Source organism: Gigantopelta aegis, chromosome 7, assembly GCF_016097555.1.
Source record: "Gigantopelta aegis isolate Gae_Host chromosome 7, Gae_host_genome, whole genome shotgun sequence".
NCBI classification, from domain to species: domain Eukaryota; kingdom Metazoa; phylum Mollusca; class Gastropoda; order Neomphalida; family Peltospiridae; genus Gigantopelta; species Gigantopelta aegis.
In genome coordinates this window covers 25,109,436-25,133,227 of record NC_054705.1, presented here as the reverse complement: position 1 = coordinate 25,133,227, position 23,792 = coordinate 25,109,436, and the positions used below count along the sequence as shown (strand labels likewise).

At 38.3% G+C, this 23,792-nt stretch overlaps 2 protein-coding genes across 2 annotated transcripts in view; both read left to right on the top strand.

The window, feature by feature from the left end:
• The first annotated feature begins 204 nt into the window (after positions 1-204).
• Positions 205-9,623, top strand: LOC121377993 (protein FAM8A1-like). Its single transcript, XM_041506090.1, is given in 7 exon segments — positions 205-613; positions 4,742-4,800; positions 4,803-4,864; positions 5,211-5,337; positions 6,826-6,974; positions 8,219-8,305; positions 8,307-9,623. Coding segments are annotated over 7 exon segments (948 nt in total). The 3' UTR covers positions 8,362-9,623.
• A 6,512-nt stretch (positions 9,624-16,135) lies between these two features.
• LOC121376807 (smoothened homolog) overlaps positions 16,136-23,792 on the top strand; it is a 31,542-nt gene continuing 23,885 nt past the window's right edge. The window contains exons 1-2 of the mRNA XM_041504581.1: positions 16,136-16,761; positions 17,438-18,870. Of these exons, the coding sequence (XP_041360515.1) occupies positions 18,412-18,870 (459 nt within the window). The 5' untranslated portion in view covers positions 16,136-16,761; positions 17,438-18,411. The remainder of the gene's footprint in view (positions 16,762-17,437; positions 18,871-23,792) is intronic.

Genomic DNA, 23,792 nt, shown 5'->3' with positions numbered 1-23,792 from the left:
GGATTGTTGTTATATTAGTGCGGGAATCTTTTACTACCGTTTGATAGGCACATATTGCGCAGTTTTGATATACGGTTTTATGTGGCCGTAATGAGAGCGTCATAACTGTCCAAATGTCCGTCTTTCGGAATAATCCGGCTATGCCTATCTAATCAAGGTGCTCCTCTAATAGGAGGGAAATCATATAGAATACAACAAAAGAAGATGGCTGCCAATGAGGAAAAAATATCTGTAGACGATTCTGCTAAGGAAACGTCAGCAGAAAATAGGAATTTCGAAGACGTCACTGCCACAGATGTCAACAGCCCATCAATTAGCAACCCGTGCGACATGCTGTACGGAAATCAGGGAGATGTGCGACCAAGATATCGAAATGCCCGAGAGTATGCGCAGGCTCTACAACCGTGGCTGTGGCAGTATCACCAGTACAACATGATGAACACATTTTTCGCGGCTATGCCACTTTACGCGATGAACTGTAACCCACCGACTGTCACGCCTTGGACCCAGACGCCGGGTGTGACGCCCTGGACACAGACACCGGGTGTGACGCAACAACCCGACATACGCAGTGGCTCTGTGAATGCGCAGAATGTTCCGAGGGGACAAGCAGGTACACCATCCCGAGTTCTCTGCCTTTCGAGACATTTGGTCGGTTATGACACTCTCTGGAATTTATAAATTATGTATCATTGATATAAGTCAGCGACTTGAGTTTTCTTCTCTCTCTAAGGAAGGAAGGAAATGTTTTATTTAACGACACATTTAACAGATTTTATTTACAGTTCTATAGCATCAGAGATATGGTTATGGACCACACAGCTATTGAGAGAAAACCCGCTGCTAACACTTCATGGGTATTCTTTTCAATTAGCAGCAATGATCTTTTATATGCACTATTCCACAGACAGGATAGTAGGGGTGCAACGATACGGTCAAAACCGTATTGCGATATATTGCGATATAAGAAACTGTATTGCAATATGTATTGCAATATAATTGATATTATTTATGGGTTGGGTTTTTTTTAATGAAAATAGAAGGCATAACTTTTTAATGATCTTTATTAGTTTCAGCTGTCAGGCTAAATGTTTGAGGCCAAATTTTTATTTTTTAACACAATACTAGTCTACTAGAACACTGGCGTGACGGTGTCAAACTATTGATGATGATGATGATGATAACTAATTTAACGTGTCCATATACCACTAGGGTTTCGAACACGCCCATCCCGAGTCTGGCCACCGGGGGGGGGGGGGGGGGATGAAAATGGGCAGAATTTTGAAAATAGCAATTAGTAAAAAAGTTAATAGAATAAAAAAAGAAAGAAAAAAAGGTTACAATCCAAAAATAAAAAAGAATTGACTGCTCGGCCGAATATTTATATAATTTGGAGCATTTTAGAAGGAAAGTCCAAAATTAAATAAGAGAAAGAAGAGAGGATTGGACTATTTAATAATATTTTTTAAAAAAAAGAAGTAATTTCGACATAAAATTTTGAATGCAGATCTAAAAGTTTAAAGTCCGATCGATATGTCCACGCGAGTGGCCTCGTTAAGGCCGTTTGGGTGCACAGCTTAAAGGGACGAGATAGGTTGCATCCCGTCAAGAAAACCCCTAGATTGACAGTCGATAGACGTTGAAGGTGTACTGCTGTGCTGAAATACAGATCTTGAGAAGCCGGATCTGTCTGAACGAGAGAGAGTATCAGACTAGGGTATAGTCCAGACTCCGGAGAATACGAGATGGTATCACTATAAAGCAAGGTAAAGTCTAGAAAAAGAGTAGTAGGGGCCGACCCCGCTTCCTATTTCTTCTTAGAGTGGGGCGGTCAATCTTCCAGTACTGCTAGGACAGGCTCGGACATGTAGAGACTAAACGCGAACAACCGTGGTGTTCTGCAGAATGGCCGCCATACGAGTCACGAAAAAAACCTGTCGACAGTCAGACGGAGAAATGACGTGGAAGCAAGGAATCTCGCTAAAAAAGAATCCAACCTGGTGGTGCAGGCTGTCGAAATGAGAAGCGTTCCAGCGTTCAATCAGTTCCAATGGCCGCATGCATTCCAGTCGAAAACTTCATTTCGCTGACAAAAACAACGAAACGAGGGACCCCCCTAAGTCGAGCACACGAAAGCACGTGCAGTGTGCACAAGCGAAACAAACACGTCTTACCGCGTGGAGCTCCAGACTGAATGGTCAAACTATTCATAAATTGTCACATTCGGAAATTCTTACTATCAGGCTTTTCCGTTGCTGCTCGCTTAACACGGAAATGTACGTATTGAGTCACAATGTTTCGCCAGATCGACCGAACCAGAGCCGAGGTTATTAGCCGAGGTATTTTGAACGATCGGCCGAAGTATTCCGAGTTCAGTGAAAAACAGCGAAGTGTGATTCTCATTTGTTGGTTTATTTCTTTGAAGATGATAGCCGTAGCCGTATTCCAACGTAAATGAACAACGAATGATAATGTGTAAGTAACAAAACATTTATTTGTAATTATCGTTAACTGGTTATTTTCACTGGACTTTTGACACGTTTTGTTTAGAAGTTAGAACCAAGTATAACCGACCTATCACTTCGTATGCCAACAAGTAAGCCGACTACGCTTGACGTGATTGTTACATTTCCTGTCATCACCAGTTAATAAAATGATGTGGTTTTTGTTTGTTTGTTTGCCTATTTCAAATCAAATAAGTTACAAGGAAAAAAAATCGCGGTACGCAAAACTGTACCGCGGTTCGTATCGAGCTGATCAATTATGCGAATGCTTTACCATTGGGCTACATCCCGCCCCTCTCTGCCATAAGAGATAATTGTATCGTTCAGAGTACTCAGACTAGTATGTACAACACTAGCCTGAGTACTCTGCCATTTGAAGACAGATATTTGGACGGTTATGATCGCTCTCTGCCAGAGTACTCAGACTTGTATCGCTAGAGTACTCAGACTAGTATGTACAACACTAGCCTGAGTACTCTGCCATTTGAGACAGATATTTGGACGGTTATGATCGCTCTCTGCCATCAGAGGTAACTCGTGTAGCAAAAATATGGGATGGCTGCCTACCACTGGGTAAGCAAAGATTCCGACTCTTAATACAACAATAACCCTATGTTTGACATGATTAAATACCATTACATTGATAATTTTCAATTTCACCAATAATACACACACTACAAGAAGAAACCTGACAGTACCTCCTTTGAATAATGTTCCGGTGAAATATGTAGACCTGAGCTGACAGGTTTCTTCCTGTAATTTGTGTATTAATGATTAATATGTAAAATATTTGTTATCAACTAAACAATTATCAGTGTTAATTGGTATTTATTGTCAAACATGGGGTTATGGTATTAGAGCAGAAATCTTTGCCTACCCTGTTGTGGGCAGAATTTCTCTGTTTTTGCTATATAGTTATCTCTGGCTGAGGGAGTGATCATGCCATCCAAATGTCCACTTCTACATGTAGCTCTTGAGGGACCTCCCAACACATCTAGTGATTTCCCTAGAAATTAGGCAAGGCATGGTAGACCAAACACTTTTGGGACATTTTCGGGGCACTTGTTTTTCATTAAAAATACACAAAAATTAATTAAAAATAAACATTAATGTAATTTATGTGCTTGCTTTAATAAATAAATGGCAAAAGATATGAAATGCATATTTTATTAATTAATAATACCTTTTTTGGTGTTTTATTAAGGCAATTTTAGAATTAATTACTGAAAAAGGCTTGTTTAATCTCAGGGCAGCATGGTGCTGATTAAGGCAAGATGGTGCTAGACTATTGAGGCATGGTGCTGCATCATGCTAAAACAAGCTAGGGAAAACACTAACATCCCATGGGTGGGGGGGGGGGGGGGATTAAGTTTATTTTGTTTAACAACACCACTACAGCACATTTATTAATTAATCATCCGCTATTGATTGTCCTGTTGTACATGTATGGCATTGGGTGGGATTAGAAAATCCTCCAATGGGTATTATGATGTTGATCAATCCCACATCCCATTGGACCAAAAGCAAGTTCTCTACTATTGATTCCTGAGAACTCTACATCCAGCTCTGGGTGAATAGAAACTATCACTAATTTACATGCATGTACCTGTATCTGATGGTAATGATACCCCATTCAAGTCTTTGAGCTTTACATGACATTGACTTGCATACATGTACCATTCAAAAGTATTTTTAAAATAAATTATTCAGTACAATTAAATATACATGTATGTACATGTACATGTTGGTCAATACAGTGAAAAATCGGTATTTCATTATTTGCACAAATTATTTTTTGTTTCAAACAAAATCTATTTAGGACATAACCATATGGAGTTTGTAGATTTGTGGGTGTTATTGTCTATTTGATCCCGCAAATGTCATTTTTGACTGAAGGCGTTAGTGGGCATGTCCATTGTAAACTGAATAATTTTTCTACAGAACTAACTGTATATTTGGCATTTCTTGAAAAAATTACCTTGAATCGTCAACTTCGCGTGTTCCAATTGCTAATGACGTCACTTTCTAATGACGTCATTAGCTTTCCGGGTGTTATTGTCTATTTGATCCCGGAAAAAGAATGTAATTAACCAATCACAATACCGAACACACTCCAGTCAGTTTACAATTCTCAATCAAGTTTTATACCTTTTGCAATAAAACTGGTCTTAAATTTATATTATTTTGAGCTACATGTACCACGACAACAACATTCTAATCTGATGTTTTTATTTCAGGTCGAGAATACAACTTGCCATCGTTTTGGAAGAGAGTTGCAGCCGAGTTGATTGATTTCACACACTTCTGTTCTACGTTAAACTTATCGTCACTATCGTAGTCATGAGAGAGATGGGTTACTTGTGAGTATATACTGTATGTTAAACTTATCTTTACTGTCGTAGTCATGAGAGAGATGGGTTACTTGTGAGTATATACTGTATGTTAAACTTGTCAGTAGATGTCAAAAGTTGTTTTCCAGACTCTTTTTTTTTCTTCAGAAGGCCTTGAGATATTGAGCTGAAATTTTGTGTGTCGCTTTATTAGATACAGTTACAGATCAAGTTTGATTTTGATGGAGAACTATGCCCTTGAATTTAGGGGATCTATAGGAAACATTGTGGAGCTCGGTGCGGGACACGTCACACGTATTGCTTTAACACTAGGCAGTACTCTGAGACTCAGAATGCTTGTTGTTTTGTTTTTCAGTAGTGGCACCCAAGTCTCGGAACTGTTCTTTGATCTGAATGAAATGGACTACGACAAGGCCTTTGCCATTTCATCGGAGGTCATTGCCATGGAGATAATAAACAGACTACTCATAACAGTTTTTGAGGTATGTTGTTTTATAGGTATTGCACAGGGCTTACTCTGGAATAAAATACTTCCAGCCAAAACATTAGACAATTTGGATTTTTATTAGCCATATAATGAAAATGTTTTACTTATTGTTTTGTGCAGTACTGTCTAGAGTATTTATATATATATATGAATATGAAAATGCATCTTTTCCAGCTAATTATGTTCAATCTGGAATAAATCTGTATAACAAAATTGTATGACCTGATCAAAATGAAAGACAGCAATGGGGAAAGGAGCAGTTAATACATTACTTTGATTTTTCAGACTGCACTATCTTAGAGTTGGAGGCCAGTACCCCCTGCAACTCTGTGGGATGGTGCATATAAAATATCCCTTGCTACTAATGGAAACATGTAGCAGGTTTCCTCTATAAGACTTTATATGTAAAAATTACCAAATGTTTGACATCCAATAGCGGATGATTAATAAATTAGTGTGCTCTAGTGGTGTCGTTAAACAAAACAAACCTTTTTAATCTAGTTCACCATATACCCTGTACGTTTATAGTGAAAAAATATAACTTTATTAAAATTGTGGTTGCATTATTAAGGAATAAATTGGCCAATTTAACTTTAATTTATATTGTCTTAAATGTCATGCAAATCAGTGTGCACACTGCTTAGTGTTAGTGTTAGAATTCCACCAATATACCCTTTGTGTTTATATTATTTGATGCTGGGTGGGCTCGGTCTTTACCATTCATTTTGATGTAGGCCCTACATGTAGCATTCTTTTACAGAAATCTAGTAAATTTTGGTGTAACATTCTTTTACAGAGATCTAGTACATTTTGGTGTAACGTTCTTTAACAGAGATCTAGTACATTTTGGTGTAACATTCTTTTACAGAGATCTAGTATATTTTGGTGTAACATTCTTTAACAGAGATCTAGTACAACCGCTGGTGTAACTACATGGGCTTCTTTAAGCAGAGGGATCTAGTACATTTCCCACAGGTGTAACATTCCTTTGTTGAACCATTATAGTATCACTTTTTGGTGTAACGTTCTTTAACAGAGATCTAGTACATTTTTGGAGTCGTAACGTTCTTTATACAGAGATCTAGTACATTTTGGTGTAACGTTCTTTTACAGAGATCTAGTACATTTTGGTGTAACGTTCTTTAACAGAGATCTAGTACATTTTGGTGTAACGTTCTTTAACAGAGATCTAGTACATTTTGGTGTAACGTTCTTTAACAGAGATCTAGTACATTTTGGTGTAACGTTCTTTAACAGAGATCTAGTACATTTTGGTGTAACGTGGTTAACGTTCGGTCTACAGGTGGAAAGAACATTTTGGGGTAACGTNCTTTAACAGAGATCTAGTACATTTTGGTGTAACGTTCTTTAACAGAGATCTAGTACATTTTGGTGTAATATTCTTTAACAGAGAAGTAAATTTTGTTCTTACATTCTTTAACAGAGAAGTAAATTGTTTGAAAATCTTTTGGTTTATGTGCAGACACTATGTTTACGGAAAGGGATTGGAACCGTTGGAGCAACACCGGGCAAGAGACTTCTGGGATTGAAGGTCGTTTCATGCACTGATATTTTCGAAGTTGCAAATGGAAGGGTATTTGTTGTTCCTGCTCAAAACATTGGAGTTGTTAAGTAAGTATTTATAATGTTTCTGTTGACAGCATGAATTTATTAAGAATAGAAGTATAGGTGGCTAGTACCATCGGCTATGAACGGCATGTGACCTAAACATACAGGTATTGGTATTAAGCCTCAGAATGCTGCAATTTCATTGATTATTGTCTTGACCTTAGGAAATAAAAAGGTGAGATAGGTATTATTTATTTTTGAGGCAACTGTATCAACTTTTAAGTTTAAATTTTGCATTTAGATCCCATTTCACACAAACTATAAATCCCAGGATAATGAAATTTGGTTTATAGTTTCATCTATGGATGTTCATCACAGTACACTGAAAACATTTACAGTAGGCAGGACATTTAATTCCATAAAATTCTTTTCTTAATTATTAACACCACAGGGCTGAAACTTAACAATTTGTCACCCATGGCAACTTCCCCGTTGGTGGACCCATGGCACTATTTCTCGTTCTAGCCAGTACTCCACAACTGGTGAACAAAGGCCGCTGTATGTACTACCCTGTCTGTAGGATGGTGCATATTAAAGATCCCTTGCTGCTAATCGAAAATAGTAGCCCACGAAGTGGCGACAGCAGGTTTCCTCTCTCAATATCTGTGTGGTCTGATGCCATATAATCATAAATAAAATGTGTTGAATGCGTCCTTTCTTCCTTTCCAAATAAAAGTTGTATAGTCAGTGGTGCGAATAGCTTCTATGCCAGATGGTTTTGACAAGTGATAACTGCATACATACTTGATGATGTGATCAAGATTAAAAAGAAGTTTGTTTTGTTTAATGACACCACTAGAGCACATTGACAGGGTATGCACTTTACAGTCGCCCGATCGCCCATAGCGAGTCAATATAGCGTCGGGCAAGTCAAAACCTTATCACGTGTCGCCCATCTGGCAACTGTAAATTTCCGCATATTGTATTATGTTATCAAAATGCAAATATCTAATGTTTGTAAGAAATCTGAAAGTTATTTTTTATTTATTGTTTTCAACTGGTTTTCTATTAGTATCTGTGCAACCAAACCCATATAGGACATAACAGCGAACAGTCTAAAACCATTCAGAATGCCTCAGCCGGTTTTGATTATATATTCGGAAAACCTCGACCATGTAAATGTATTGGTAGGTTACGGAATATACCGAGTCTACTATACCAAACACCCAATTGTCACTGCAAACGATGTCAACATAGATTGCTGTCAGCTTAGTATCAAATGAGTTTTGTCTTTTATTAAATTTCAGTGCACTTCTTCGCTCAGTGATCAAGAACTTCACAATTGCGTTTTTCTTTCCGGCATGTCTGACGATCTTTTTCTTCAAACACAACCATGTACGATGTCCTCAGCAAAACGATTGTTGTTCAGACTGTTGAAGGAGAACTGTAACAGTTGACTTAAAGAAGTGTATTTAAATATGTGACCAGCAAACCAGTGAATACAGGACACATGCCCGAGTGTGGTAAATATGAAACAGACTGATTAAAATGTGCAGGTTACACACCACCATTAATTACTCCATGCAGTTCATTACAATTTCTGTGTGAGAATATATTCTGTGAAAAATACACCACCATTGAGAGGATCATGGGACTACTAGTTTTAGGGAGTGCTCTCCCTTGATGAGTACTGTGTAACAAAAATCAACAGGTCGACTATAAACATTTTCAGTTAGCAACCCTCATGCCAAAGCACCTCCCCATGTTGCTGTTATACAAGTAGCACTATACCACTTGCACAGTTGTTGTCAGTTAGTACTACATATAACAAAAGTTTGTTAAAGTTTGTTTTGTTTAACAACACCACTAGAGCACATTGATTTATTAATCATCGGCTATTGGATGTAGTGCTAAGATCGCTTCATGGAACGGGACCCAGGTCTTTTTCTTTTGCATCAAAATAATTTTTAAAAAGAACAAGTAGATTGGATCTCATCTGAAATGCTGAAAACTTATTTTTGTTTAACTTTGGTGTGGAGTTTTCAGCTTGGAATGGGAAGGACAGGAAATCATCAGATTGTGTAATGTGTGACCACTGAGCGTGTTTAACTTTGGTGTGGAGTTTTCAGCTTGGAATGGGAAGGACAGGAAGTCATCAGATTGTGTAATGCATTACTACTTGGGGGCAGGATATTCATATGTACAAAATATAGACTTTAAATGCAACATTTGACTCTTCATTTTTTTTTACTAGCTGTTGGGCATGGTAATAGTATCACTAGTCATGGGAGTGGGGCTACCATTATCTAGAAGTCCTGAGATAACTCTCTTTACTAGTGACATAGTTTGTATGGTTTTCTCTTGACTAGTGACGTAATTTGTGTGATTTTCCCCATCTGATCTATAGTGTACATACTGAAAACATTAAAATGACGTCATGTAAATGGCGTCAATATTTTCGTATAAAGTTTGGAATGTTTAGTGTAGGTATTTTGTAAGAACCTTTGCAGCACTTACAAGAAAGCAAAATTAGAAATAATACATGTTGCTCATTTATGGATTATTGGGAATACAAATTGTACAGTAAAATTAATTTAAACTACACCTCATAGTTCATAATTTTATTACGTTAATTACAACACTCAGTCTAGAGATTGACAGAAGAAAAACTCATCCCTATGTAACCTCATCATCCACTGCAGCAAGATCTCTTTTATAATCATAATCTTCCTGTGGACTTCCCCATCTTTATCTATAGTGACGCTAGTACTGGGTAACATCATTAAAGTCATTTATGTCATAATGATGGCGTCTATATTTTCGTAGAAAGTTTGGAATCGTTTAGTATATCTATAGACTTTGTCAAGAAACTTCAATGTTTTAGCTCAATTCATTACATATTTTTTATCGAAAGCAAAAGCTAGGTGTTTTAATACTGTGTTGTTCATTTTTATGGATTATTGGATGAATACCTGTAGATAAGGGAATAACTGTTACTGTAAAATTAATTTAAAACTACACCTCATAGTTCCTAATTTCATTACAACATTAATTACAACACTCAGTCCTAGAGGATTGACGGAAAAAAACCCCATTATTCTATGTTTTGACCTCATCGACTAGCAGTAGCAGAGCTTTTGCTGTATAATCCATTAATACTTCCCTGTGGTGTCTAGCAGAAACAGGCTGGTAGGAACTGCCGTTCCCAGTGAGGCATTTGCATGATCATAATGATTCAAACAAAGGTCCTACCTACTAGCGCAAATAAAAGATAAATTGCTGCCTGTCGTTTATGTGTTTTAGCGGGTTTCCTCTACATGTCACATGACCATATGATCTATAGACTATGCCTATGAAAAATTGTGCTCATCGTCGTAACACGCTCAATGTTGTCAATTAAAACAGTCAAACTCTAATTCATTAAATATTCATATATTTTTTATCTGTGTGACTCATACCAGCAACAGCTCAGTGTTTTAATTCTGTTTTAATGTTTAAAACTTCATTTTATCAATGACGGTAATGAACAGATGAATGTACCTGTAGATATAGACTTACTTGTACACATGTATGTATGAGAGGATACTTTGATAGGGATGGGATGGGAATATAACAGAGCTATCTCAGGCATTTATCCAGGTATTCTGGGGGTCCGAAGATAGACCCCTTCCCAAAAGAAAGTGGCACTGAAAATTCCCAATTTCTATGATAAAAATATTGCCATCCAGCATTTTAATATAGATACACTGCCTGGCCGGATACCATAAATTACAGGCTGGTAATCTACACTGATATCCAAAAGAAGCTTTACAAGGCTTGAAATTGTATTACAGAAAACCAATAAATGGTATGGTGGAATATAAAAGTATCATGAAGTTCAACATCTAAACGTCACAATGCACTTTGTGATACATGCAAAATGTTTGTAAGGTGTTATTATATTGGTTCTTTTCAATTAGCAACAATATTTATCAAATTATTCAAATTTTCATTTGGACATCAGTATATATATATTTTACATTGTAAAGGATATGACACATTTATGAAGTTCACAATTATAGGATATTAAACAAGCTTCCATTTCATATCGGTAAAATAATTTTCAATTGTCATGAGCTTTAGCAAGTGACAATGAAAATTATTTCATGAGGGACATAAACATGATATGAAATGGTAGCGAGTTTAATATTCTATTTATTACCCATATAATCGATCTTATTTTATATCACTTAACTCATTTGGTTGACGTTCTTGTGCGGTTGTAGTGGATGACGTCGAAGTGTTACGTCCCACTTGGCGTTCTAGTGGGACATATCACTTTGATATGAACCAAGATATTTTTAACCATATGGGAAATAATTCCCATTATCATTCCTTGATAAACACACCGATACTTTGTTGGTTATTTCATTGTTCTGCTTGTACTGATACTTGTATGTATTTTATATTTAATCAGCTCACACAATTGGCAAGTTAAGCCCCCCCCACACTATATTGCTGGTCTCTGCATGTTCAGTGTGTGCATCCACTTTGATCGTGCACATCAACATTTTTTATTAGTTCACATTTACCGTGGTGTGCATCCACTTTGATCGTGCACATCAACATTTTTTATTTGTTCACATTACTGGATGTCAAACATTTGGAGCTGTACAGCAAAAGAAAGTTTGTTGTGTTTAACGACACCACAGACAGAACAACAAATACCACGGCCTTTGACCAGTGTTGGTGCACAGGTTGGAATGAGAAACAAAATCAGCTGAATGGATCCACTGAGGTGGTTCGATCCTGCCACACATGCACCTCAACATTTTGTGTCTATATGAAGTCATTTGGAGGCAAATTTGAAATCATTAAAGATGCCTTGCCTATATGGACAATATAAAGGAAAGCATTTAGGATACCAAGGCAAATGAGAGGCACCATGGCTAATGAGGAGAAACTCACACTCATATGGAGGACATAAAAACTAAATATATCCATCTTTTCTGTCCAACCCATGATTTTTAACAAAGTAAAAAAAGAGTGAGAAATGGAAAAAAGAACCAAAAAAACCCTCGCTGCATCAATGTTGGAACTTGTCTGACCAGAGATAAACTTTTCTTTTTTTGGCCTCACAACAATTATGTTTTCTTAATGTTTTAAAATATTTTAATGTTTTTCTCTGTACGGGTGTTGTTACATTGTTGTTTTTTGTTTGTTATATTATGTTATTTTAATAATGATGTAACAAAGTTATTTATATAATATTATAAGAATGTAATTTAATTTTGCCTGTGAAAAAATTTCTTTCTTTCGTACATAACTTTATCTCTGGACTTTGATGCATTTTTTCCTCCTGTTACAATGGACAGAAAAGATGATCACATGATCAGAAGTTAAAGTTTGTTTTGTTTAACGACACCACTAGAGCACATTGATTTATTAACCATTGGCTACTGGATGTCATACATTTGGTAATTTTGCCATATAGTCTTAGAGAAAAAACACTATATTCTTCCACATAAATGACAACACCTATCACAGACTTTGATATACCATAACGGAACATAGCCAAGTGGTAAAGTGCTCACTTGATGCACTGTCGGTCTAGGGTCGATCCCTGTCAGTGGGCCCATTGAACAATTTCTTGTTCTAGCCAGTGCACCACAACTGATATATCAAAGACAGTGGTATGTGCTATCCTGTCTGGGATGGTGCATATAAAAGATCCCCTGCTACTAATGGAAAACTGTAGTGGTTTTCATCTCTAAGACTATATGTCAGAATTACCAAATGTTTGACATCGAATGTTTGACATTAATAAATCAGTGTGCTCTAGTGTTATACCAGTCGTGATGTTCTGGTTGGAACGGGGAATAACAATCGGAGGATAGGACCACGCAGGGCTTTGACACACACACACACACACCCCCCCCAATACTCGAGCCAATGACTGGTTGTTGGGCATTAAGACCAGTCCATTTAGTAGTGAGAAAATGTGAAAACAAGCAACAAGCGAGGTTAAATATTCAAAATGTTGCATCGATGTTGAACAGACATTTATAATTGATTTGTTTATCATGATTTTCTGTGGTGTATATATACATACGTGTATGTTTCATATTGTAGTAATGTGCAATCTTTATAATGAACCAAATCACCCCAGACTGTGAAATAAATATTTATTAATATGTCACAATGTTTGTTTTGTATTTTTCATTTCATTTCATTTCAACTTATTTTCGTGCTTATATCCAATTACGGTTCAAGCACGCTGTCTTGGGCACACCCTCGGTTATCTGGGCTTTCTGTCCAGGACGGTGGGTTAGTCGTTAGTTAGTGGTTAGTGAGAGAGAAGATGGTGTAGTGGCCTTACACTTACCCATTGAGTCGTTAAAACTCGCTCTGGGTGGGATCCAGTACCGGGCTGCGAACCCTGTACCTACCAGCCTTATGACATGGCTTAACCACGACAAAAAATGATGTCATATATATGTTTATACACACAAAAGATGATACTTGTTATCGCATTACTATCTTATATTATGTACCAGGTTTGCACAGGTGTGTGTGTGTGGGGGGGGGGGGGGGGGGGGGGGGGGGAGGGAGTAGGCAGGCTGTTTTTTGCCCACATTAATTGAAAATGCCCGAATCTGGATAACAACATTAATTCATATTAGTATTATTACAACACAGCTATTTTGGGTTGAAAACGAATCACTACGCATTTTTGCATTGGGTTACAACTAATTTTGAGGGTTGATTGTTGGAAATACATGGTAAAAAGGTCTCCGGTGAATACGTTTTGACCGAATATCTGTATCAATTTTGCCCGAATTTTAGGTTTTGCTCCAGCACCACCCACGCCTGCACCCCTGTCTCTTACGCTTATTGGGAAAGGTACGTCTAAAACGAGCGCAGCGTGGTCTGAACCTAAGGGTTGAATGGTGTCTAATAGGAACCTAGCGGACACCTTTGTGGTCATTTTCCCTGGCCACATATGAATACTTTGAATAGCATAAAATTAATTATTAAAAAAAGAAGATTTTTTAGCCTCGGATGGGAAGTTCGTTCGAACCCCTCGACCCCACCCTAGTCTACGCCCCTGTAAGATGTGGATGCTGGGAGTACGAATTCCTTTCAAAATTCCGGCGTCCTAAAACCCCAGTGCTTGACAGTTGGATTTAATGAAATTATTTAATTTTAATGTGGCAGATGTAACATAATGGTCGGCTGACTGTTTTTGAGGAAGATTGCCCAACTGTATTGTATTTCTACATTATGCCCCTTTAAAGAAATGTCAAAACGTCGCACCCTCTTTATAGAAATATCGTACATCCGCTCATGCACGTATCTCGGAAACCAGGGTAAGTGATTAATTTGTAATTTTGTTGCAAGTATTTTATTTTGTTTTGTTTTGTTTAACGACATCACTAGAGCACATTGGTCTATTAATCATACATGTCAAACATTTGGTAATTTTGACATATAGTCTTAGAGAAGAAACCCGCTACATTTTTCCATTAGCAGCAAGGGATCTTTTATATGCACTTTCACACATACAGGACAGTACATACCACGGTCTTTGATATACCAGTCGTGGTGCACTGGCTGTGACGAGAAATAGCCCAATGAGCCCACCGACAGGGATCAATCCCAAACCGACCGCGCATCAAGTGAGCGCTTTAACACAAGGCTATTTCCCGTCCCCTATTTTATTCCGAGTACTAATGCAACTGAAGAACAAGTTTTTGCTTAAATTATTAATTCTGGCAAACCCAACGTGTTTCTTGTTTGTTGTGTGTAGTAGCTATAGATTTGTTTTATGCAAAACAAAAAGGTACGCGTTACAGATGTAGTGACATATAAAAAGTTGGTTTACGCCACCAAATCATTAAGGGAAAATTGTTTATAATGGTAGTGTCATTAGTCCCATGTAGGCTATCTCAATGCGGCCAAACTATCGGACTACCAGTTATGGCAATAGTTGTGAAAGCAAAACAAAATTGTGATACCCCATCCCAAATTGGTCCATAATTGCTGCATATCCTCAAATTCGGGCAAAAATTATATAGATATTCGGGCCAAATGTGCTAATCAGAGACCTTTTTACCATGTATTTCTATCATTCTATTAGTTGTAATCCATGTAAAAAATGTGTAGTGAAACAAACAAGTTATTTATTTAACGACGCACTCAACACATTTTATTTACGGTTATATGGCGTGAGACATATGGTGAAGGACCACACAGATAATGAGAGAGGAAACCCGCTGTCATGGGCTACTCTTTTCGATTAGCAGCAAGGGATCTTTTATATGCACCATCCCAAAGACAGGGTAGTACATACCACGGCCTTTGATACACCAGTCATGGTGCACTGGCTGGAACGAGAAATAGTCCAATAGGCCCAAAATGCGTAGTGATTCGTTAGCAACCCTACATATATATATACCTGTTTGGCAGTAATGCTAATATGAATAAATGTTGTTGTCCAGATTCGGACATTTTCGTTTATGACAACAGGCTTGTACAAAGCAAACAAAGGGGAATCAAATTAAGAAATAAATTAATTATAATTTTATATGCTATATTATTAATTTAATATCACAAATTAATCGATCCAACAAATAATCTTTGAATAGTTAACTCAACAGTGAAACCTTTCCACCCAGGTGATGTAAAAACATAATAAGCTGGTTTTGTGCCATTTTAAAACAAAATATTTTATCGTCTTTGAACTTTAAAAACTTACCTAACGGTAGAATGTACCAATAACATATAAACAAAACACTTTAGATACACATAAAGTAAGTTTATGCACTTCGCACTTCATATCTATTACAAAATCGCCTTGAATTCATAAATAGTATTATGCAGTTATAGGAATTTTATATTCTAATATTATGTACTTAAAAAAAAAATACAAAAAGCGAGAAAGCGTCTTCTGTAATTTTCTTTTTAAATATATACATAAATGATTACTTCTTTACGTGTTCATGTACATACTTTATTTGTTATACTTAAGTCAAGGTGCAGTGTTATGTCGCTATCTATTCACATATATTATACATGTATTAAATTATTTTGTGAAGTCACGCAAAATCAAACCCTTACAGATAATCAAGCGAGACGCAAATTATTCTGCTTCACCTTTTCAAAACGGTAAACTTGAAATTGGGCAGAGAGATTTTTCTGTCCCGGTTTCCCCATTGAATATGTTTGCAAGGTGCGCGGAATTAGACGCCCGCCGTCTTTGTTGGACGAGCCGATTCATTCGTGCGGAAACATGGAGGTATTGTACGGTTCATTCGAGCCAGGTGTAGCACCGCGTTTAAAAGTATCTGAACGCGCTCGCCGCGGGATGGGGAACACCGACCTATTTTTATTACGCACGGCAAAGGAAATCTGATCTCGCTACTCCATCGAAAAACAAAATGGACGATGGGTGAACAAAGTTTTTATCGAGTTGGAAAAGTTATGTTTTAGCGCAGTGTATTTCCGTGCAGTTAGGGTAGTGTTTATGTGTGATGGATAACTGTCGTGTGTGTGAGTTTTTTGAGACAGGTAGATGATATCTGTACAATTAACTGTTTTCCCTCAAGCGGAGTATGAAGGCGTTAGGAGCAGACGACCTAAAGGAATTTAGGACATGTTGGCATCTCAGGAAATAACGTTTAAACTATACTTTCGTGTTCTGTAGGTGTGCTAATTAGACTATTAGTTGGTGCTAATTATGCCTGCGGTGCTGATGGAACTGTTATAATCATATTTTTCATCCGATTTTAAAAGAAAGGTTTAAAACTTTCCTTCGAGTTTCGATTGTCTTTGTGAAGTTGTGTTGAAAGTTTCAAACGTGATCCACATGGTAAATATTTCATTGACACTTGTGAATTAATTGACAGTATTTACTGCTAGTAACAATAACTCATCGCCTTTTATAACTTGATAATAATTAAATTGTTGGATGTGACCATATCATACATAACTCGCCTGTAATGTGAAAATTTATGGAATATTTTAATATATTATATTTAAAACATATTTATACATTCACAAATACTTAACACATTTTGTGACTATAATTATCAAGTCGGTAATAGATTGCAGTTGTTAAAAACGTTATATCTTATATTCTAGGAAATAGTTTTTTGTTTGGATATACAAAACAACTGTAAACAAAAATCAGTAACATAGTATTTACGTCCAGTGGTTAAAACCAACACATGCTTTTAAACATTGTTAGATTGTCTGAACTTCTTTTTTACATAGGCACGTAAATAAAGTAACAGTATACTGTCTAAGACGTTTTCAACAACAGTATAAAGTAACAGTATACTGTCTAAGACGTTTTCAACAACAGTATAAAGTAACAGTATACTGTCTAAGACGTTTTCAACAACAGTATAAAGTAACAGTATACTGTCTAAGACGTTTTCAACAACAGTATAAAGTAACAGTATACTTTCTAAGACGTTTTCAACAACAGTATAAATGTTTGTTCCTACCTTTCTTCTAAAACATTTTTAAAATTATATTTGAAGATAAAGTGGACGAAGCTGAGGAGTGCCCGGTGATCGTATTTCATTGAATACCAGTCGGCTTCTCAGAGACACACTAAACCTGGATTCAACTTGAAGTTGGAGTGTGTAAAACCTCGCCTAGAATTGGACTACTCGAATGTGTTTGATTTTCGGCTATCCAGTGACAGCAGATCTGACTTTGCATTTCATTGCTGGATACTCGAAGGAATAATCCCACTCGGTGTTTGGTGTCCCCTGTGTGTGCCATTGTTTGTGAGAGGTTTCCTGGCCCGTCTCATGTGCAAATCATTTTGTTCCAGTCTATTTTCCTCTCGCATACACGTGATCTCCTGACCTGCCTGTAAAGAATTACCTGATTTACATATGATGGTGATCAGCTGGGTTGCCTATAAGGAATTTCTGTGATTTACATATAATGGTGATTTTGGAACAATTGAAAGCGTAGTTTTTATTCATTGAAATGCAGAATATCATAATATTTAATAGCTTAATATTTAAAGCAACCACTAGTACGTTTTGTCGTTTTTTATCGTTTGTTTCTGTTGACAAATGAAAGAAAGTTGCTACTTTGAAAATCAATGTGAAAAAAAAACATATGTCACTGTCATTATAATTTTAAAATGAGAAGTCATCAGTTTAAAATTAATTCATAAAAGACTTGTCTGTTATCCATGGTGAATATACATCAAATGTAAATAATAACTAGATGTTGATATATTCACTGGAGACAAATATACATTAATGTTTTAATTACAAATCTATAGTGCCAAAATGAAGAAACTCGCAACACGTATTCTGGAAGATTTTTACCATAACTAATTAATCTTGTGTTAGTTCTGAATATTGAAATGACTGCTAGAACAGTGTAGGATTCATTGTACCTTCAACAGTGTTGTTTATAGGATTTACTTTCAACATGAAGTGAAAACAAACAAACTATTCTTTAATCCATCATACATATTTACCAATCCCAAATGCGTGTGATCTTTACCATGGATGGATTACACAATCTAGCATTCCTTCTGCTCCTCCTCACCCTACCACCATTAGCATCATCTGTTGCTAACAGCAACTGCCAAAGACAGAACACCAGCTGCATTGCTTTAAACTCGACTCTGTGCATGGGAGTGAAACTCCCGTTCACCCACACGTCGCTGATGTTCGCCAACGACTCTGCGACTCTCGATGACGTCACGGACAAGCTGTACCTATGGAGCGGGTTGCAGAACGTGCCCCAGTGCTGGGCGGTGGTCCAGCCGTACCTGTGCTCCGTGTACCTGCCTAAGTGCGACGACAACACCATGGTTCTGGAGTACCCCAGCAGAGAGGTGTGTGAGCGCACCAGGGGCCCGTGTAAGATCGTCGACAACTACAACAAGGGCTGGCCGGATTTCCTCCAGTGCGACCAGCCGTACTTCAAAACTAACTGCGAGGTGAGATCTTCTTCATGTGCTTCCCCCTTCTCCCCCCCCCCCCCCCCTCGAGGGGACGGGACGTAGCCCAGTGGTAAAGCACTCACTTGATCAGCGGTCGGTTTTGGATCGATCCCCATCGGTGCGCCCATTGAGCTATTTCTCGTTCCGTCCAGTACACCACGACTGGTATATCAAAGGCCGTGGTATGTGCTATTGCAAGCCTATTCTGTCTGTGGCATGGTGCATATAAAAGATCCCTTGCTACTAATAAAAACATTTAGAGGGTTTCCTCTCTAAGATAATAAGTCAAAATTACCAAATGTTTGACATCCAATAGCCGATGATTAATAATTCAATGTGCTCTAGTCGTGTCGTTAAACCAAACAAACGTTTTGTTTCCTCATCCTGGGTTTTCTCCCGTCCCAAATACTGTGCCACAGCTAACATAGCAAAGGCTATGGTATGTGCTGTCCTATTTGTGGAAAAATTTGTTATTGTTGTCCCAAACAGAATGGATGAATGTACATTCAACAAATAAATCATTGGCCATGGTATGTGCTGTTCTGTTTGTGGGAAAATGTATATTTAAAGATCTTTGCTGCTATTGGAAAAATGTAGCAGGTTTTCTCTGAACTCAGCTGTCCTAGTTACCAAATATTTGACATCCAATAGCCGATGAGTAATTAATCAATGTGCTCTAGTGGTGTCGTGAAACAAAAACATTAATTCTCTCTCTCTCTCTCTCTCTCTCTCTCTCTCTCTCTCTCTCTGTGTGTGTGTGTGTGTGTGTGTTGTGTGTGTGTGTGACATGCATTGCCAGGGCAGGCATTGCCCACCCTTAATGTGGATGTCCCCTTAAATATATTATACTGGCTTCGCCTGTGGTGTGTACACCTCCACTGTAGTAAAGAAATAGCTTTGAAAAGTTATACCCATATCAGTCTGGTCATTTAAGGTCCACCTGTTGCATATAAAAAACACTTCCCTCTCAAACGTTTCCACTTAAATCACTGACCAATGATTTATTTGTCATTCATTCATTCATTCATTGTGCATGGAACAAAGATAGCTTTATGTTTTATTGAAACAAGAAGACGTACAAGTTTGTTTAGTGTTACTGGCGACAATCTGATTGTACTAGTAGCTACATGTATATGATAGTGAGACAGTAACAAGACGAAGGAAATGAAGATAGGTGGAGGAGGGGTGGAGGTGGTGTTGGAGGAGAGAGAGAGAGAGAGAGAGAGAGAGAGAGAGAGAGAGAGAGAGAGAGAGAGAGAGAGAGAGAGAGAGAGAGAGAGAGAGACAGACAGACAGACAGACAGACAGACAGACATCTCAAAATGAGCTATACGCCACCGAATGTGAATATTTCTAGAAATTATTTCTTCTATAGCTACCGCGAAAGTGCCTTCTCATCTCCATTTTGTGATCAAATATAGAATAACATGTAATTGTGGACTTCGGACATTTTACCTGGACCCCGTTCCAAGAAGCGATCTTAGCGCTAAGATCACCGTAAGTGAATAATATAGTATGCACATAAGATGATCTTAGTGCTAAGATTGTTTCGTGGAACGGGGCCCTGGCCTTAAATAATTAAGGGGGTGGGGAACTACAAGACAAACAGGGCACCCGAGGTGGGGGTGTAAAATGTGTCGCGCAAAGCCCGATGCCTAGCAGCAGGATGTCATGGGTCTCCTCTCAACTTAGAACAACAACAAAAACCCTTCTGGTACAATCTAGCTTATTTTTGGAGCTGGTAAGGTGTTCGCATGATGCGCCTTCAGTTTTTGATCTCTCTAGGATTGACCCCCGTCAGCTGGTCCATTGGTCCATTGGGGCATTTCTCGTTTCAGCCAGTGCTCCGCAAAGTTCTGGCCTAAGTTCAGCCAGCGAACATTTCGCTAACATTCGTGAACTATTTGATTGGTTCCCGACATGGCCATTTGATGTAATGTGAAGCGTATAAACCAGTCTAGCAGACGTTAGCGACAAGCGGTTGATTGAACTTACCCTGGTGTAACAAAGGCCATGGTATGTACTATCTTTTCCATGGTATGCTGCATATAAAAATTGCTTGCTTCTAATCGGAAAGACCTGTCTAGGATATCTCTCTGGAGAAGTCCGATATTGTGTCCACGACAAGCGTGCTTGAACAGTTATCTGATGGAAGCATTCTAAAATGTACTCGCACCACACCTAGAGTCGGAATGAGACGCGCATGGCGATGCGGAAGTGGATTTCAACTCATTATCAGTGTGGTCCACCATAACCGTTAATAGAAATATCTGGAGTGCGTTATTAAATAAAACATTTCTTCTTCTAGCTTCTTTTGTGATCAGTGTCCCAGCAGAGATTTTAAAGTTAGTTTGTTTTTGTTTAACGACACCACTAGAGCACATTGATTTATTAATCATCGGCTATTGGATGTCAAATATATATCGTAATTCTGTTTCGTAGTCATCAGAGGAAACCCACTACATTTTTCCCATTAGCAGCTAGGGATCTTTTATATGCACTTTCCCACAGACAGGAAAGCACATACCACGGCCTTTGTCAAGTTGTGGTGCACTGGTTGGAACAAGAAAAAATTAAATCAGTCGAATGGATCCACCGTAATTCGATCCTGCGACTGAAGCACCTCAGGCGATAGCTCAACCGACTGAGTAATCAGACCATAGGCCTATGCGTAGATAAAACTTCTAAACTGAAAAAGGCACCTGGGGGTGGGGGTGGGGGGGGGGGGGGGGGGTAAGTGCCTGTTTCCACCCCACCCCATGGTTACAGCCATGGCCTTGTGTGAAACCTAAAGTTCCGTCGGCAAATCTGAAAGGACGATCTCTCGTCGCGAAATCATTTGTACTAGCACAATGCTGAGAAATCATTCGAGTCCATACTGTCAGAGACACAATGTAGTATGTGTGTTTGATATGCTCTTCTACAACACCGAGGGCTTACTCCATTGTTGTTAATAAGAATCGCAAACACTAATAAAATATCAGGTTAATGCCATCGAGAAGGCGACGCAGAAAGAAAAAGAATTCATTGATCACTGTAAAAATATTGGTTCGAGTTACTTCCCTTTACTTGTCTTGATAGTAAATCAATTCTTTGACAGGCCAAAAATTAACTTATTCGAGTTAGAATTGTGAATAACGCCTGCTTTAGATAGTTATCTCCCTTATAATCGCACACGTTTGGCGTACGGACGTCATAAAATAAATATACTTATAGACAATAGAAGTACACGCTTTCATATGAGTCGAAAGATAACACAATCGGGGTTGGGTGGGTTGGGGGTTAAGGGCGTGACAGCTACATATTTATTTAATTTTTAGCTTGTGGCTATATACATTATTTTGAGATTTGGTCTCTCTCTCTCTCTCTCTCTCTCTCTCTCTCTCTCTCTCTCTCTCTCTCTCTCTCTCTCTCTCTCTCTCTCTCTCTCATGATTAATTAAATCTCGGCTATTAGGCCTAGATGTCAAATATTTGTTAATTCTGACTCGTCATCAGAGGAAACCTGCTACATTTTTCCATTAGCAGCAAGGGATCTTTTATATGCACTTTCCCACATGCCACGGCCTTTCACCAGTTGTGCACTACATTTTTGCATTTACCATTGTTTGACACCAAATAGCCGATGTATTTTTTTTGTGCTGGGGTGTCGTTGAACATTCATTGATTCATTCATTGAACAGTTGTGGTGCACTGGTTGGAACGATAAAAAAAAATCCAATCAGTTGAATTGATCCACCAAGGTGGTTCGATCCTGCGACGCAAGCACCTCAAGCGAGCACTCAACCGACTGAGTTAAATGCCGCCCGATGTTCACGAGATAATGGTCCCGCACCCACATTTTGTTTTAAATAGATGCATTTTCCCCCGTGCATTCTGGGGCATTTTGAATCAGGAATTTATGTTTCAATGACAGCGTTTGTCGATGTTATACTTCGAGTTTGATTAACGACACCATGCAAGGCCTTGTTCGAAGTCTGTCTTCACTTGGTGATTTGACATCCGATAGCCGATGATTAAGTAATCAATGTGCTCCAGTGGTGTCGTTAAATACACGATTATTACCCCTACCCCCCCCCCCCCACTGCACCCCCCCCCCCCATCCCCGCTAATCATCGCGTTATCACTGGTATGGATGGAGTGTTTATTTTTTGTGTTGGTATATTTGTGTCTGACAGATCCTATCATACAGGGGCCAAAACTGTGTGTTTGTGTTGGGGAAGGGAGGTGGGGTGGGGGTTCGTATGCGCCCCCGCACTGAGGTTAAAACAAATTTTAGAGAGCAATATTAGGTTGTTCAAAAAGAGTCCCCAGGGTTCATATTCAACATCTCCCCCATCCCCCCCCCCCCCTTGATCCAAACTACGCTACTCCCTTGCATATAACGATCACGTCCTTGTCTGTGGGTCAAAGAAAACTCGTCTGTTGTTGAATGGGAGGAGAGTGTTTGTACTGACTGTCAGATGCAGCGCGTAATGCCATTCCACGACATGTGCCACACGTTGACCTCTATACAGATTGTTATTAAGTCTAGCTAGCCCGGCATTTATTTACATCAAGAAACGCGTGTTGTGTTATAGCTTATACGAGCTGTGGCAGGGATGTTTTTTTAGGGATGGGGTGGGTGTGCAAATTCATATTAAAAAAAAAAAACGTTCATTCATTCATTCTGCATGGGACAAAGCTAGCTTTGTGTTTTATTGTATGGACAAGAAGGCGTATACGTTTGTTTAGTGTTGCTAAGTTTAACTAGTGGTTACATGTACATGGTAGTGAGACAGTGCCACGACGAAGGAAATGAAGAGAGGACGGGGAGGAAGAAAACACGGAGAAAGTTTTGTTTGTTTTGTTTAACGACACCACTAGAACACATTGATTAATTAAACATCGGCTATTGGATGTCAAACATTTGATAATTCT